Source organism: Salvia miltiorrhiza, chromosome 8 (genome assembly GCF_028751815.1).
Source record: "Salvia miltiorrhiza cultivar Shanhuang (shh) chromosome 8, IMPLAD_Smil_shh, whole genome shotgun sequence".
NCBI lineage: Eukaryota > Viridiplantae > Streptophyta > Magnoliopsida > Lamiales > Lamiaceae > Salvia > Salvia miltiorrhiza.
Genome location: NC_080394.1, coordinates 8,526,304 through 8,543,121, shown reverse-complemented (window position 1 = coordinate 8,543,121; position 16,818 = coordinate 8,526,304). Strand labels below are relative to the sequence as shown.

Sequence of the window (16,818 nt, the reverse complement as noted above, 5' to 3'; positions counted from 1 at the left end):
AAACACTAGAATATAGACTACAGTGAATAGCAAAACTCATGATCTATCGTATAAAGGGGTAATTGCCTGTAAATTTATAACGTTTACACGGAATTGGTTTTTGTTCCTATTTTGAAAAATGTGGCCCCTAAATACATAACCATTTATTTTGTCTCGTTTTTCTCCTGTCACCGATTTTTGCTTAATCTGGCGCCAGGAATTACACGGTGGTCGGCGCTAGGAATTACACGGTGGCAGCCGGAATCGACAAGGTGGCATCTAAATGTGCCTACTTGTCAATTTCCGGCTGCCAACACATCAATTTCGGCTGCCACCGTGTAATTTTCAGCGCCAGATTAAGAAAAAATCGGTGACAGGAGAAAAACGAGACAAAATAAAAGGTTATGTAGTTAGGGGCCACATTTTTCAAAATATGAGCAAAAATTAATTCCGTAAACATTATGGATTTACAGACAATTACCCATAATATAAACAAGTTATTTTGGCATTAGAATCATACGAACAGTAGGTTTTGATGTTGCGTTCTTGTGCTTTGAAGAATTTTTTTCTTTTTTCTTTCTTTTTTGTTTTTCCTTTACTAAAATATCCATTTCATCGTATGATTTTGTAGGTGGCAATTTCATCGTACATACTTCTAAAGCTGTAAATTTTCAATTGTTTGTGAAACAGCTATAGTGAATTTCAAGGATTGCAATAGCAAAGAACATTTACATCTGAAGTGTTGATCTCCTTATTCTTTTTCCTTGCAGGTAAATGTGTTGATTTCCTTAAAGATCGTTTATCATAATATAGCACATGCTGTTAGGTTATGAGCGGAATTTATCATACTAGTATTTATTTAGAACTAATTAAATACGCCTCAATATATTGCAGACTGAGAAATATGGTGGCCGGAACCAATACTTCCAGATTTGTCCAAGTCCCCACAGCAGCAACACCAAAAAGTTGAAGACATTCCCCCATGACCCCATCCATCATATATTCTTCCATATCAAGCGGTTCAATGCAGCCAATTTTATCAAGAAAACAATGAATTTAACAATTTAAAGTCGATTTCCCAATGGATTAACATGGGCTCTTATTAAGTGGGGGTAAATGAAACTACAATTGAATAAATGATGCACAGCGTGAGCTCAATTCAAACGAATTGAAATTACAACACACAGTCGTCATCTACATACAGGCATTTGGTCGAACAATTCATGTGCAAGTAAAAAGATAAAGCTATTTGGCCTTGTCGGCGAACCTATAGGAGGCATAAGAAAGCGTCCCGTGCGTCCAGCTATGGTGGATGAGTTCCCCCGTGGTGTTCTCCCCGGCGGCGCCCATGGCGACGTGCAGCGGGTAGAAATGATCCGGCCAGGGATGCGCCATCTTTGCGTTGGGCGCCATCTCCTCGTACCTGTTCACGTCCTCGTACCTCCCCTCCGCCAGCGCCTCCTTGATCCAGCTATCGAAATCCTGCGCCCACTTCTCCACCCTATTACTGCCGTCGCGGTTCATCTTCCTCAGGTTGTGCGTGGCGGCGCCGGAGCCCACGATCAGGACGCCATCGTCTTTGAGCGTCCGCAGCGCCCGCCCCATGCGGTAGTGGTGCGCGCCGTCCTTGTTGGTCTGGACCGACAGCTGGACGACGGGGATGTCGGCCTCCGGGTACATCAGCATGAGCGGGACCCACGCGCCGTGGTCCAGCCCGCGCTTCTTGTCCACGTGGACCGTCTCGAACCCGGATTTGAGGAGAAGCTCCTTGACCCGGTTCGCGAGATCGGGCGAGCCGGGGGCCGGGTACTTGAGCCGGTACATCTGGTCCGGGAAGCCGTAGAAATCGTAGATCGTGCCGCTGGGACCGGAGACGGCGTTGACCGCGGGCTCCGAGGTCTCCCAGTGGCCGGAGATGATGAGGATCGCCTTGGGTTTGGTTGAGAAGCATTTGTGTTGGAAGGATTTGAGGAAGTGGCGGGCCGGGAGGGATTCGTCGATGGAGAGAGTCGGGGAGCCGTGTGAGATGTAGAAGGTTTCTGGAATTGCGGCAGCCATCGCCGAGAGTAATTGATGATCGATTTGGATTGTGTTTGAGAAAATGAGAGAGATGGTGATGCAGAAGAAGAGGGATCCGGTGGCGTATATAAACAAGAGATTTATTGCGGGCATTCCGTGGGGATGTGTCGATTGATTAGAATTTTGAACCTACCCTTCTTGGTCATTAAGGTATGGGCGTTGACCTTAATCAACAAATTTCGTTTTCTTACGTCAGCAGTGATTCAGCGGCTCCAAAGTTAAAAGTGAGGATGCGTGGGTTGATTTAGCGATCAAATGGTTAATACTTTAAAGTTAAGTTTGGGTTTAAATTCATCCGTCACTTGATTTTTAATTTTTGTTGGTTAATAATTATTAATTTATTCAAAAAGTAAAATTAAAATATACTACATGTCTCTCCGTCCCACGAATCTTGACACATTTTCAAATAAGATAATAATTAGTCCAAAAATAAGGGATTTTAATTACATTCTCTCTCCTATTTTATCATTTTATTACATTCATCTCTCCTATTTTATCACTTTTATACTTTATTACCTACACACTTAAAACACTAATCTACAATTCCTTAATTCCCGTGTCAAGATTCGTGGGACGGAAGGAATAAAAATTAAGGGCTCGTTATAAAAAAATCTATGTAAACATTTTTAGAGGATCTTATACAATTCCATTCAAATATACAATTACGAATTTGCAACATGTACAACAAGATTCTGTTATTCAGGCTGCCATAAATATTACTCATACTTCTACCTTCGTCCATCAAAAATATACAATAATTATTTGATTTAGCGTTCATAAGTATATTGTTTTTTTGGACATAATCTCACCTTTTCTTTTTATTTAATTTCTACATGACCTTATACTCAATTCAACCACAACCCTTTATCTACTAAAAATATGTCTATTAACTTTTTTATTAAAATTCATGTCGAACACAAAATAATATATTCTTTGTGAATGGAGATAGTATCTCGAAACCTGCATCATATGACACGCGCTATGTACTTGTTGAGCACTACGTGACTACGTCTCATCGTCTTCCTCCAACATCGACTTTGATTTCTGCATTTTTCATGAAAGCTTCGACGAGGAATCATTCTCCGCCAAAGAGCACTTATTCGACGATAGAATCATCCATATCCAAATCAAGAAACGATTATCATTGTTGCTTCTCAAATTGTCTCATCGTCTTCCTCCAGCATCGACTTTGATTTCTGTATTTTTCATGAAAGCTTGGACGAAGAATCATTCTCCGCCAAAGAGCACTTATTCGACGATGAAATCATCCATATTCAGATCAAGAAATGATTATCATTGTCGCTTCTCAAATTGTCTCATCGTCTTCCTCCATCATCGACTTTGATTTCTGCATTTTTCATGAAAGCTTCGACGAGGAATCATTCTCCGCCAAAGAGCACTTATTCGATGATAAAATCATCCGTATCCAAATCAAGAAACGATTATCATTGTCGCTTCTCAAATTGACGCCTCCAAAATAAAAGGTTTCAAAATTTATCGTTTTAGAGAAGCATAATCAGAGGTCGTCGCCGTCTAGAGTTAGGTGGATACTATTTTTTATTTCAACCGAAATTCCATATATGTTACAACATTCAAGTCGGCTTGTTATGATGGAAATTCGACATTCCACATCAAATACACGATATCGAAAAATAATTACGAGGATAAATAATATTTTTTTGATAGGCTTAATTTACATTGTCAATATCTTTAAAATACAATATTTTAAAGAAATGCAAAAATAATGACTTAATGAGACAATATTGTACAAAAAATGAAAATTAGTGATAGAATGAACGAAGACATAATAGAGTAGGAGGAAAATCTTATTATAGACCTCTTTTATAAAAACATAAGTTTTATAGCCCCAGTTTATAATAGATAAGTTATATAGCTACTTTAGACTTAAAATACACTCTATAGTCTTTTAAGCCTAAAATGATAACTTATTTATTATAAATTGAGACTATAAAACTTATGTTTTCATAAAAAAAATGACTACATGTTATAATTCCCACATAGAGTAATATCCCATGTGTAACCGAAACAACTAAAAAAATAATAAAAGAAACTAGTTTATAACCCGTTGAATTTGGAAAGGATGTCACTTTACGTTATAATGTATTAATAGTGTTTGATTTTTTAAAATTATTAATCGCAGTGGAGCATAAACTAAAACGGTGAAGCTAGCATGAGCCAACTATCCATATTTACCTAAAATTTACTCTCAAACACACTCTAATAGGCACACCAACTAAGTATATTTTTTTACTCAAAATGGAAAACGAGTCTATTCTAATGTGACTTTCCAAAAAGAAAAACAAACTTATTACAGTGGGACGAAGAGAGTATAACATTACTCATCAATTACTTAAATTCAGTTGGATTTATAAATATAATTGTTCGATAATTGGATATTCATCGCAATAACAATCTGAATATTTTTTAGTAAACATTAACAATAAATAGGGTTATTGGTGCCTAAATACATAAACTTTGAGCCCATTTTGATTTTTCCCACAAACTTTGAAAGTTGTCAAAAAAATACACGAACTTTGACTCATTTTATTTTTCCCCACGAACTGTGAGAATTATAAAAAAATACACGAATTTTGACTAATCTTATTTTTTCCCCACGAAATATATTGTTATAAAAAAATGATCCAAATAATTCTTTTATAATTAATAATAAATACCATTTCATTTGAATCATACAATTGCACGTTAGGTAATCATAAACTCATTATCTTTCCTTATTTTTTTTAACTACCTAGCTTAATTAATTTATTTAAGGGTTAAGTATCAATTTCACCCCTAACGTGGAGGCCCTTATTACGTTTAGCACCCTATGGGCAGGGGTGTGTCAACTAAACCCCTGGAGTACCTAATTTCCTCCAATTAAGCCCTCCGACTTAACGGAAAGTTAACACCGTTAACTATTTTTATTTTTTTATTTTGTTGGTGATGGGACCCACACCTTCTTCTTCACCAAACTCGTCGGAAACTGAATTGATGGAAAAGGAGCAACCGCCTGCTGCCACCACCCCCGTCTCTCCCCTATAACACTCTCCATCTCCCTCTCCCGGTGACACACAGACCCTAGCCCCACTTCCAAACCTCCATCTGTTTCTGGCGACCATGCCCTCTTTCCGCCCTCTGTCAGCGGGAACCGCCGCCCCTCCTTCTCTCTCTAATTTCTCCGCCCGCTTCCCTTCTCCGGCGATAGCAGCCGCCAGCTACCACCGCTTCCGCCTCATCTCCCTCTGACTTTTCTCTCCCTCGTCTCTATGTTCCCTCTCCTTTCGTCCCTCACAGAACACACACTCAACACTTCTATCTCTCACCTCCTTGGCAACGACGAGAACGCTGCCGCCTTCCTCGATGTCTATTTCTTCCGTTGACACACGGACGAGCCAACCACCGCTCGTGAATCAAGCGGCGCCGCCGCACGTAAACCCTAGCCCCAAATCGTGGCCTTTCCTCCTTCAATTTCTGTCGAACGCACGGTCGGGAGAGGCGCTGCCGCCGAGCTCCCAGACTCCCCCTCTCTTTAAAACTGACGACGACGCAGCTATAGGCTGCGCCTTCACCTCCGATCTCGCCCTCCACCGACCTGAAAACAAGATACTCAGCTCACCGACCCGTCGTGAATATTAATGGTGGGTCCCACCGAATAAAAAAATTAAGAATAAGAAACGGAGTTAAGTAGGCGTTAGGGCAAAGGGCTTAATTGTTCGAAATTAAGTACTTCAGGGGCTTAGTTGACACACCCTTGCTCATAGGGTGCTAAATGTAATAAGGGCCTCCATGTTAGGGGCTTATTTGATACTTAATCCTTTATTTAATTATAGATGACAATTATTCATGGTTGATATGATTTTTTTTAAAATATATATTTAGTACTCAAAACAACGTTATCTTAATTAGAGTTGTGTCACGTCGACGCCATTTTATATTTAATTTTGACTTAAATTTTATGATCACTTACAACCCAATTGTATAATTCTAATTAGCAGTTCACAATCCAATTAATGACGTGAAATATGCATCCCATGATTATGTGATTGACAAATTTTTCAATGCCTAATTTCAAGTGAAGCAGTATTTATTGTTAATTATAAAAGAATTAATTGGATAATTTTTTATAACAATATATTATGTGGGAAAAACAGAATGAGCCAAAGTATGTGCATTATTTTTACAATTCTAAAAGTTCATGGGAAAAAATAAAATGAGTAAAAATTTGTGTATCTATTGACAAGTTTTAAAATTTGTGGGAAAAAAATAAAATAAGCTCAAAGTTCATGTATTTAAGCACCAAACAGTCAAACACCCTAATAAATATATAATAAATAATTAAAGGGTACAAATTAGAAAAAAATTGTGCAGGTGATGTGGATTAATGTTTATCCTCGTTTTAAAAAAATATTTTAGCTCCAATTCTCACCCCAAATTCATATAGTGTTACCGGTTAATTATCCAAATTTGTTTAAATTTGTAAAATATCTAATTAATTAAATATAAATTATTACAATACTTAGTTATTCATCTCATTAATTTTCAAACATTACAATATAAGCATTAATAATACATATTATAAATACCCGCTAATTACTCATTTTCATCTCAAGCCGACACATTAATCCCGTTAACTTCTAGAACTCGTTTTAATCTATAAAAATAAGTTGATGTGATAATTGGTTACTAGGCACAATAAACCATAGCATTTAAACATTAATAAAAAATAGTATAAATAAAAATACATGTGAAATTTCAATTTATTTATAATCTCCAATTTGTGAAGTTACCTAAAATATCTATTAGTTAATCGAAATAATGAGGTTATGGTTTAACCACTCATGCCTGTCTAGAATATATATTCACACATCCATCCTAAACCAATTAATTAAAAGTGATTTTGTGTTCAATTTCGAGGATAATTATTTAACTTTGTTTATAAGTATATAATTAAGCTAAGTATTTGGATGGAGAGATTTATTTTGGGTTCACCTGAATTTGTGTATGCGAGAGAGAGACTTTTGAGTATTCTTGAATGTGGTGAATATCGTTTATTACATGATGAGAATGAGCTATTTATAGAGTTTACAAGAAGGATATTACAGTAATTTCATACTAGAACACGCGCTTTGCGTACTAACTACCTAGGCCTAAGTAGATACGTCCTGAAAAGGGTGTCAGATTCTCTGTCGGGTCCTTGTCTTTGAAGGCAGCTCTGGAACCGCCTCTCTAACTTGACTTGGAGCCGCTTCTCTGATGGCCACTTCTCTACCCAGGTTTGGATCTGCTTTACTGATCCGGTCTTCTCTGGTCTAGTCTCCTCTGGTCCGACCTTCTCTGGTCAAGTCTTCTCTGGTCCGATTTTCTCTGGTCTGGTCTAGGGGTGAGCAAAAAATCCGAAACCGAATAACCGAACCGATCCAAATCGAAATTTTAAAATATGGTTTGGTTTTTTCGATTTTTCGGTTCGGTTCGGTTCGGATTTTTTTAAAACCGAACAAAACCGAAAAACCGAATTATATTTATAATATATATATATATAAATATATGTTATAATATTTTAATTATAATTTTATAATATCTAACTTCTAATATTTTTTTAATTTTATAGTTTTTTTTTTGGAATTTTCGGTTTTTTTTTTCGAAAATTTCGGTTTTCTTCGGATTAATTCGGTTTTTTCGGTTCGGTTCGGTTTTAATTATAAAAATTTCAGTTAATTTGGTTCGGTTTGTTCGGTTAATTCGGTTCGGTTCGATTTTTTTTTTTTAAACCGAACTAAAATATGGTTTGGTTTGGTTTGGTTTTAGCAAAAACCGAACCATATAACCGAATGGTCACCCCTAGTCTGATCTTCTCTAATATTCTGATTTGTTTATATGGACCACGTGGTATGATCTTGGGTCAACACATATTTTACCCCTCATCAGTTGTGGTTATGGTCATAATAAATGAAACAATTTTTATATCTGAGTGATAATTCTTAATTTATATTTAATTATATTTTATCAAGTTTTGAAGAGAAATCACTTTACATTGTAATTTATTGGTAGAAAAGATGCAATAAACATTAGTTGTTGAATGTGACAAAGTATTGTGATGAAGTAAACAATGTGCCTATGGTTCAACCACCTAAAATCATTGATCATGACAGAGCATGGCTATGAACCAAAATGGTAAGGCTAGAATTTAGCCACAGGAAGATGTCTAAAATGTATAACACCCGAACTCATCCAAAATATGAATAAGTAGTTTTATTATTAATTCGCGTCTCAAACTCATTTAATAATACCCGTTAATTATTCGAAGTCATTTCAATTTAATAATTAGTTTTTGTCGGAGTGATAATGTGAATATTATAAAATAAATATTAATAAATGAAATGAAATAAACTAATTTTAAAACAGATAAAATTTCAAATAGCCATATCAATTAATATTTGAACATGTTTCGAATTTATATATACGTACATGTTTCAAATCCGATTAAAAAGTGATTTTTTTTTCATTTATATCTCATCTAAAATATGCTATTACAAATTGTTACAATAATAGTATTTGTTATTTTTGAAACTGACCACTCAAGTTATGCAGCTCAATTTTTGAAATATTTAGGAAATAAAATTAGAAAGAAAAAAAATAGAGGGAGGTCAGAGTAGGTAATTGGGAATTTGCGATTTGACAATCATTTTTATTTTTGTCAGATAACTTGAAAGTTACTCCCCAAATTTCACTTCAAATGTCTCAAAATTATAAGACAATTCTATAATTTTGAGACATTTGAAATGAGACGGATGGAGTATAATCTAACTTTTAATATTTCTGACTCGATTTTTTTAAATATTTTTGTATTACATATATCTGACTGTCTTTTATCCGTTTTATATTTTCAGAGATGTCAAAACCTGTAAGGTAATGTAAATCTTCGAATTAAGATAATAATATGGATTTAATACAATCATTTAATTAAGGTAAATTGTAGATTTTGTAAGGTACGCAGTTCGATTTTTGAAGTTTTAAAAAATAAAATTAGAAGGAAAAAAAATAGAGGAAGGTCAAGATAGGGAGTATATAAGATTTTCTTTTTATCCATTTTATGTTTTCACATATATCAAACCTATAAGGTCATGTAAACATCTAATCCAATGAAGATAATAATATGTATGTAATGCAATAATTTAACTAAGATAAATTATAGATTTTGTGAATTTAAAAATTATTATTAAAAATAAAATATGAAATTAAAAATATATAAATCAGGAATTTAGATAAATAAAAATAAAGAATTATGGAGATGTATAGGACGATGGATTAAGGGTCTTTTGTATAATGATGTGGCATTAATGTAACTTCCGGAGCTACCCCAAAGCCGGCACTAATTTAACTACATTTTAGTCTCTTGTTGTATTCCATCATCGCTAATAGTAAGTATGGTTTTTCATAAAATTTGCATCTTAACAAGTCATGTTATATAGTACTACTATAGTTTGTTTGAAAGAGGTTTCAATGAAATCTGGCCCATTAGTCGCGTCTTTGTACGTGCAAGGGTTTTTTTAGGTTTTTTATTTCTTTTTCTTTAATAAAATTCAATTTTATAAATAGTTTATCAATCCATACAAAATGTGATCTTTTTGTCATTTTAATTTGTCTATAATAAGTATGAGTTTCTATTTTGATACACATACCTTTTTATATTTTTCAACCTCAATATTTATAAAAGAAATTCATCTCATAAATCATTTATTAATTGTCTAACAAATCAAATTTGATGGACCTCTTTCTCCACTTTATTCACATCTCCCTCAATCATTAAAATTTGTGCTCTCTAAACCACACCACACATTTTATTATTTTAGTTGGATATGTGCACCGCATGTCTTGTACAAGAAAACACTAGAATATAGACTACAGTGAATAGCAAAACTCATGATCTATCGTATAAAGGGGTAATTGCCTGTAAATTTATAACGTTTACACGGAATTGGTTTTTGTTCCTATTTTGAAAAATGTGGCCCCTAAATACATAACCATTTATTTTGTCTCGTTTTTCTCCTGTCACCGATTTTTGCTTAATCTGGCGCCAGGAATTACACGGTGGTCGGCGCTAGGAATTACACGGTGGCAGCCGGAATCGACAAGGTGGCATCTAAATGTGCCTACTTGTCAATTTCCGGCTGCCAACACATCAATTTCGGCTGCCACCGTGTAATTTTCAGCGCCAGATTAAGAAAAAATCGGTGACAGGAGAAAAACGAGACAAAATAAAAGGTTATGTAGTTAGGGGCCACATTTTTCAAAATATGAGCAAAAATTAATTCCGTAAACATTATGGATTTACAGACAATTACCCATAATATAAACAAGTTATTTTGGCATTAGAATCATACGAACAGTAGGTTTTGATGTTGCGTTCTTGTGCTTTGAAGAATTTTTTTCTTTTTTCTTTCTTTTTTGTTTTTCCTTTACTAAAATATCCATTTCATCGTATGATTTTGTAGGTGGCAATTTCATCGTACATACTTCTAAAGCTGTAAATTTTCAATTGTTTGTGAAACAGCTATAGTGAATTTCAAGGATTGCAATAGCAAAGAACATTTACATCTGAAGTGTTGATCTCCTTATTCTTTTTCCTTGCAGGTAAATGTGTTGATTTCCTTAAAGATCGTTTATCATAATATAGCACATGCTGTTAGGTTATGAGCGGAATTTATCATACTAGTATTTATTTAGAACTAATTAAATACGCCTCAATATATTGCAGACTGAGAAATATGGTGGCCGGAACCAATACTTCCAGATTTGTCCAAGTCCCCACAGCAGCAACACCAAAAAGTTGAAGACATTCCCCCATGACCCCATCCATCATATATTCTTCCATATCAAGCGGTTCAATGCAGCCAATTTTATCAAGAAAACAATGAATTTAACAATTTAAAGTCGATTTCCCAATGGATTAACATGGGCTCTTATTAAGTGGGGGTAAATGAAACTACAATTGAATAAATGATGCACAGCGTGAGCTCAATTCAAACGAATTGAAATTACAACACACAGTCGTCATCTACATACAGGCATTTGGTCGAACAATTCATGTGCAAGTAAAAAGATAAAGCTATTTGGCCTTGTCGGCGAACCTATAGGAGGCATAAGAAAGCGTCCCGTGCGTCCAGCTATGGTGGATGAGTTCCCCCGTGGTGTTCTCCCCGGCGGCGCCCATGGCGACGTGCAGCGGGTAGAAATGATCCGGCCAGGGATGCGCCATCTTTGCGTTGGGCGCCATCTCCTCGTACCTGTTCACGTCCTCGTACCTCCCCTCCGCCAGCGCCTCCTTGATCCAGCTATCGAAATCCTGCGCCCACTTCTCCACCCTATTACTGCCGTCGCGGTTCATCTTCCTCAGGTTGTGCGTGGCGGCGCCGGAGCCCACGATCAGGACGCCATCGTCTTTGAGCGTCCGCAGCGCCCGCCCCATGCGGTAGTGGTGCGCGCCGTCCTTGTTGGTCTGGACCGACAGCTGGACGACGGGGATGTCGGCCTCCGGGTACATCAGCATGAGCGGGACCCACGCGCCGTGGTCCAGCCCGCGCTTCTTGTCCACGTGGACCGTCTCGAACCCGGATTTGAGGAGAAGCTCCTTGACCCGGTTCGCGAGATCGGGCGAGCCGGGGGCCGGGTACTTGAGCCGGTACATCTGGTCCGGGAAGCCGTAGAAATCGTAGATCGTGCCGCTGGGACCGGAGACGGCGTTGACCGCGGGCTCCGAGGTCTCCCAGTGGCCGGAGATGATGAGGATCGCCTTGGGTTTGGTTGAGAAGCATTTGTGTTGGAAGGATTTGAGGAAGTGGCGGGCCGGGAGGGATTCGTCGATGGAGAGAGTCGGGGAGCCGTGTGAGATGTAGAAGGTTTCTGGAATTGCGGCAGCCATCGCCGAGAGTAATTGATGATCGATTTGGATTGTGTTTGAGAAAATGAGAGAGATGGTGATGCAGAAGAAGAGGGATCCGGTGGCGTATATAAACAAGAGATTTATTGCGGGCATTCCGTGGGGATGTGTCGATTGATTAGAATTTTGAACCTACCCTTCTTGGTCATTAAGGTATGGGCGTTGACCTTAATCAACAAATTTCGTTTTCTTACGTCAGCAGTGATTCAGCGGCTCCAAAGTTAAAAGTGAGGATGCGTGGGTTGATTTAGCGATCAAATGGTTAATACTTTAAAGTTAAGTTTGGGTTTAAATTCATCCGTCACTTGATTTTTAATTTTTGTTGGTTAATAATTATTAATTTATTCAAAAAGTAAAATTAAAATATACTACATGTCTCTCCGTCCCACGAATCTTGACACATTTTCAAATAAGATAATAATTAGTCCAAAAATAAGGGATTTTAATTACATTCTCTCTCCTATTTTATCATTTTATTACATTCATCTCTCCTATTTTATCACTTTTATACTTTATTACCTACACACTTAAAACACTAATCTACAATTCCTTAATTCCCGTGTCAAGATTCGTGGGACGGAAGGAATAAAAATTAAGGGCTCGTTATAAAAAAATCTATGTAAACATTTTTAGAGGATCTTATACAATTCCATTCAAATATACAATTACGAATTTGCAACATGTACAACAAGATTCTGTTATTCAGGCTGCCATAAATATTACTCATACTTCTACCTTCGTCCATCAAAAATATACAATAATTATTTGATTTAGCGTTCATAAGTATATTGTTTTTTTGGACATAATCTCACCTTTTCTTTTTATTTAATTTCTACATGACCTTATACTCAATTCAACCACAACCCTTTATCTACTAAAAATATGTCTATTAACTTTTTTATTAAAATTCATGTCGAACACAAAATAATATATTCTTTGTGAATGGAGATAGTATCTCGAAACCTGCATCATATGACACGCGCTATGTACTTGTTGAGCACTACGTGACTACGTCTCATCGTCTTCCTCCAACATCGACTTTGATTTCTGCATTTTTCATGAAAGCTTCGACGAGGAATCATTCTCCGCCAAAGAGCACTTATTCGACGATAGAATCATCCATATCCAAATCAAGAAACGATTATCATTGTTGCTTCTCAAATTGTCTCATCGTCTTCCTCCAGCATCGACTTTGATTTCTGTATTTTTCATGAAAGCTTGGACGAAGAATCATTCTCCGCCAAAGAGCACTTATTCGACGATGAAATCATCCATATTCAGATCAAGAAATGATTATCATTGTCGCTTCTCAAATTGTCTCATCGTCTTCCTCCATCATCGACTTTGATTTCTGCATTTTTCATGAAAGCTTCGACGAGGAATCATTCTCCGCCAAAGAGCACTTATTCGATGATAAAATCATCCGTATCCAAATCAAGAAACGATTATCATTGTCGCTTCTCAAATTGACGCCTCCAAAATAAAAGGTTTCAAAATTTATCGTTTTAGAGAAGCATAATCAGAGGTCGTCGCCGTCTAGAGTTAGGTGGATACTATTTTTTATTTCAACCGAAATTCCATATATGTTACAACATTCAAGTCGGCTTGTTATGATGGAAATTCGACATTCCACATCAAATACACGATATCGAAAAATAATTACGAGGATAAATAATATTTTTTTGATAGGCTTAATTTACATTGTCAATATCTTTAAAATACAATATTTTAAAGAAATGCAAAAATAATGACTTAATGAGACAATATTGTACAAAAAATGAAAATTAGTGATAGAATGAACGAAGACATAATAGAGTAGGAGGAAAATCTTATTATAGACCTCTTTTATAAAAACATAAGTTTTATAGCCCCAGTTTATAATAGATAAGTTATATAGCTACTTTAGACTTAAAATACACTCTATAGTCTTTTAAGCCTAAAATGATAACTTATTTATTATAAATTGAGACTATAAAACTTATGTTTTCATAAAAAAAATGACTACATGTTATAATTCCCACATAGAGTAATATCCCATGTGTAACCGAAACAACTAAAAAAATAATAAAAGAAACTAGTTTATAACCCGTTGAATTTGGAAAGGATGTCACTTTACGTTATAATGTATTAATAGTGTTTGATTTTTTAAAATTATTAATCGCAGTGGAGCATAAACTAAAACGGTGAAGCTAGCATGAGCCAACTATCCATATTTACCTAAAATTTACTCTCAAACACACTCTAATAGGCACACCAACTAAGTATATTTTTTTACTCAAAATGGAAAACGAGTCTATTCTAATGTGACTTTCCAAAAAGAAAAACAAACTTATTACAGTGGGACGAAGAGAGTATAACATTACTCATCAATTACTTAAATTCAGTTGGATTTATAAATATAATTGTTCGATAATTGGATATTCATCGCAATAACAATCTGAATATTTTTTAGTAAACATTAACAATAAATAGGGTTATTGGTGCCTAAATACATAAACTTTGAGCCCATTTTGATTTTTCCCACAAACTTTGAAAGTTGTCAAAAAAATACACGAACTTTGACTCATTTTATTTTTCCCCACGAACTGTGAGAATTATAAAAAAATACACGAATTTTGACTAATCTTATTTTTTCCCCACGAAATATATTGTTATAAAAAAATGATCCAAATAATTCTTTTATAATTAATAATAAATACCATTTCATTTGAATCATACAATTGCACGTTAGGTAATCATAAACTCATTATCTTTCCTTATTTTTTTTAACTACCTAGCTTAATTAATTTATTTAAGGGTTAAGTATCAATTTCACCCCTAACGTGGAGGCCCTTATTACGTTTAGCACCCTATGGGCAGGGGTGTGTCAACTAAACCCCTGGAGTACCTAATTTCCTCCAATTAAGCCCTCCGACTTAACGGAAAGTTAACACCGTTAACTATTTTTATTTTTTTATTTTGTTGGTGATGGGACCCACACCTTCTTCTTCACCAAACTCGTCGGAAACTGAATTGATGGAAAAGGAGCAACCGCCTGCTGCCACCACCCCCGTCTCTCCCCTATAACACTCTCCATCTCCCTCTCCCGGTGACACACAGACCCTAGCCCCACTTCCAAACCTCCATCTGTTTCTGGCGACCATGCCCTCTTTCCGCCCTCTGTCAGCGGGAACCGCCGCCCCTCCTTCTCTCTCTAATTTCTCCGCCCGCTTCCCTTCTCCGGCGATAGCAGCCGCCAGCTACCACCGCTTCCGCCTCATCTCCCTCTGACTTTTCTCTCCCTCGTCTCTATGTTCCCTCTCCTTTCGTCCCTCACAGAACACACACTCAACACTTCTATCTCTCACCTCCTTGGCAACGACGAGAACGCTGCCGCCTTCCTCGATGTCTATTTCTTCCGTTGACACACGGACGAGCCAACCACCGCTCGTGAATCAAGCGGCGCCGCCGCACGTAAACCCTAGCCCCAAATCGTGGCCTTTCCTCCTTCAATTTCTGTCGAACGCACGGTCGGGAGAGGCGCTGCCGCCGAGCTCCCAGACTCCCCCTCTCTTTAAAACTGACGACGACGCAGCTATAGGCTGCGCCTTCACCTCCGATCTCGCCCTCCACCGACCTGAAAACAAGATACTCAGCTCACCGACCCGTCGTGAATATTAATGGTGGGTCCCACCGAATAAAAAAATTAAGAATAAGAAACGGAGTTAAGTAGGCGTTAGGGCAAAGGGCTTAATTGTTCGAAATTAAGTACTTCAGGGGCTTAGTTGACACACCCTTGCTCATAGGGTGCTAAATGTAATAAGGGCCTCCATGTTAGGGGCTTATTTGATACTTAATCCTTTATTTAATTATAGATGACAATTATTCATGGTTGATATGATTTTTTTTAAAATATATATTTAGTACTCAAAACAACGTTATCTTAATTAGAGTTGTGTCACGTCGACGCCATTTTATATTTAATTTTGACTTAAATTTTATGATCACTTACAACCCAATTGTATAATTCTAATTAGCAGTTCACAATCCAATTAATGACGTGAAATATGCATCCCATGATTATGTGATTGACAAATTTTTCAATGCCTAATTTCAAGTGAAGCAGTATTTATTGTTAATTATAAAAGAATTAATTGGATAATTTTTTATAACAATATATTATGTGGGAAAAACAGAATGAGCCAAAGTATGTGCATTATTTTTACAATTCTAAAAGTTCATGGGAAAAAATAAAATGAGTAAAAATTTGTGTATCTATTGACAAGTTTTAAAATTTGTGGGAAAAAAATAAAATAAGCTCAAAGTTCATGTATTTAAGCACCAAACAGTCAAACACCCTAATAAATATATAATAAATAATTAAAGGGTACAAATTAGAAAAAAATTGTGCAGGTGATGTGGATTAATGTTTATCCTCGTTTTAAAAAAATATTTTAGCTCCAATTCTCACCCCAAATTCATATAGTGTTACCGGTTAATTATCCAAATTTGTTTAAATTTGTAAAATATCTAATTAATTAAATATAAATTATTACAATACTTAGTTATTCATCTCATTAATTTTCAAACATTACAATATAAGCATTAATAATACATATTATAAATACCCGCTAATTACTCATTTTCATCTCAAGCCGACACATTAATCCCGTTAACTTCTAGAACTCGTTTTAATCTATAAAAATAAGTTGATGTGATAATTGGTTACTAGGCACAATAAACCATAGCATTTAAACATTAATAAAAAATAGTATAAATAAAAATACATGTGAAATTTCAATTTATTTATAATCTCCAATTTG

General features: G+C 36.0%; 2 protein-coding genes across 2 annotated transcripts; both read right to left on the bottom strand.

The window, feature by feature from the left end:
* Positions 1-1,053: 1,053 nt before the first annotated feature.
* On the bottom strand, positions 1,054-2,289 carry LOC131000686 (4,5-DOPA dioxygenase extradiol-like). The gene has a single exon (XM_057926714.1). The coding sequence runs from the start codon at positions 2,149-2,151 to the stop codon at positions 1,225-1,227; it is 927 nt and encodes a 308-aa protein (XP_057782697.1). The 5' UTR covers positions 2,152-2,289; the 3' UTR covers positions 1,054-1,224.
* Positions 2,290-11,014: 8,725 nt separating this feature from the next.
* On the bottom strand, positions 11,015-12,250 carry LOC131000685 (4,5-DOPA dioxygenase extradiol-like). Its single transcript, XM_057926713.1, has one exon. It carries the CDS (start codon positions 12,110-12,112, stop codon positions 11,186-11,188), a length of 927 nt encoding a protein of 308 aa, XP_057782696.1. The 5' UTR covers positions 12,113-12,250; the 3' UTR covers positions 11,015-11,185.
* Between the last annotated feature and the right edge of the window lie 4,568 nt (positions 12,251-16,818).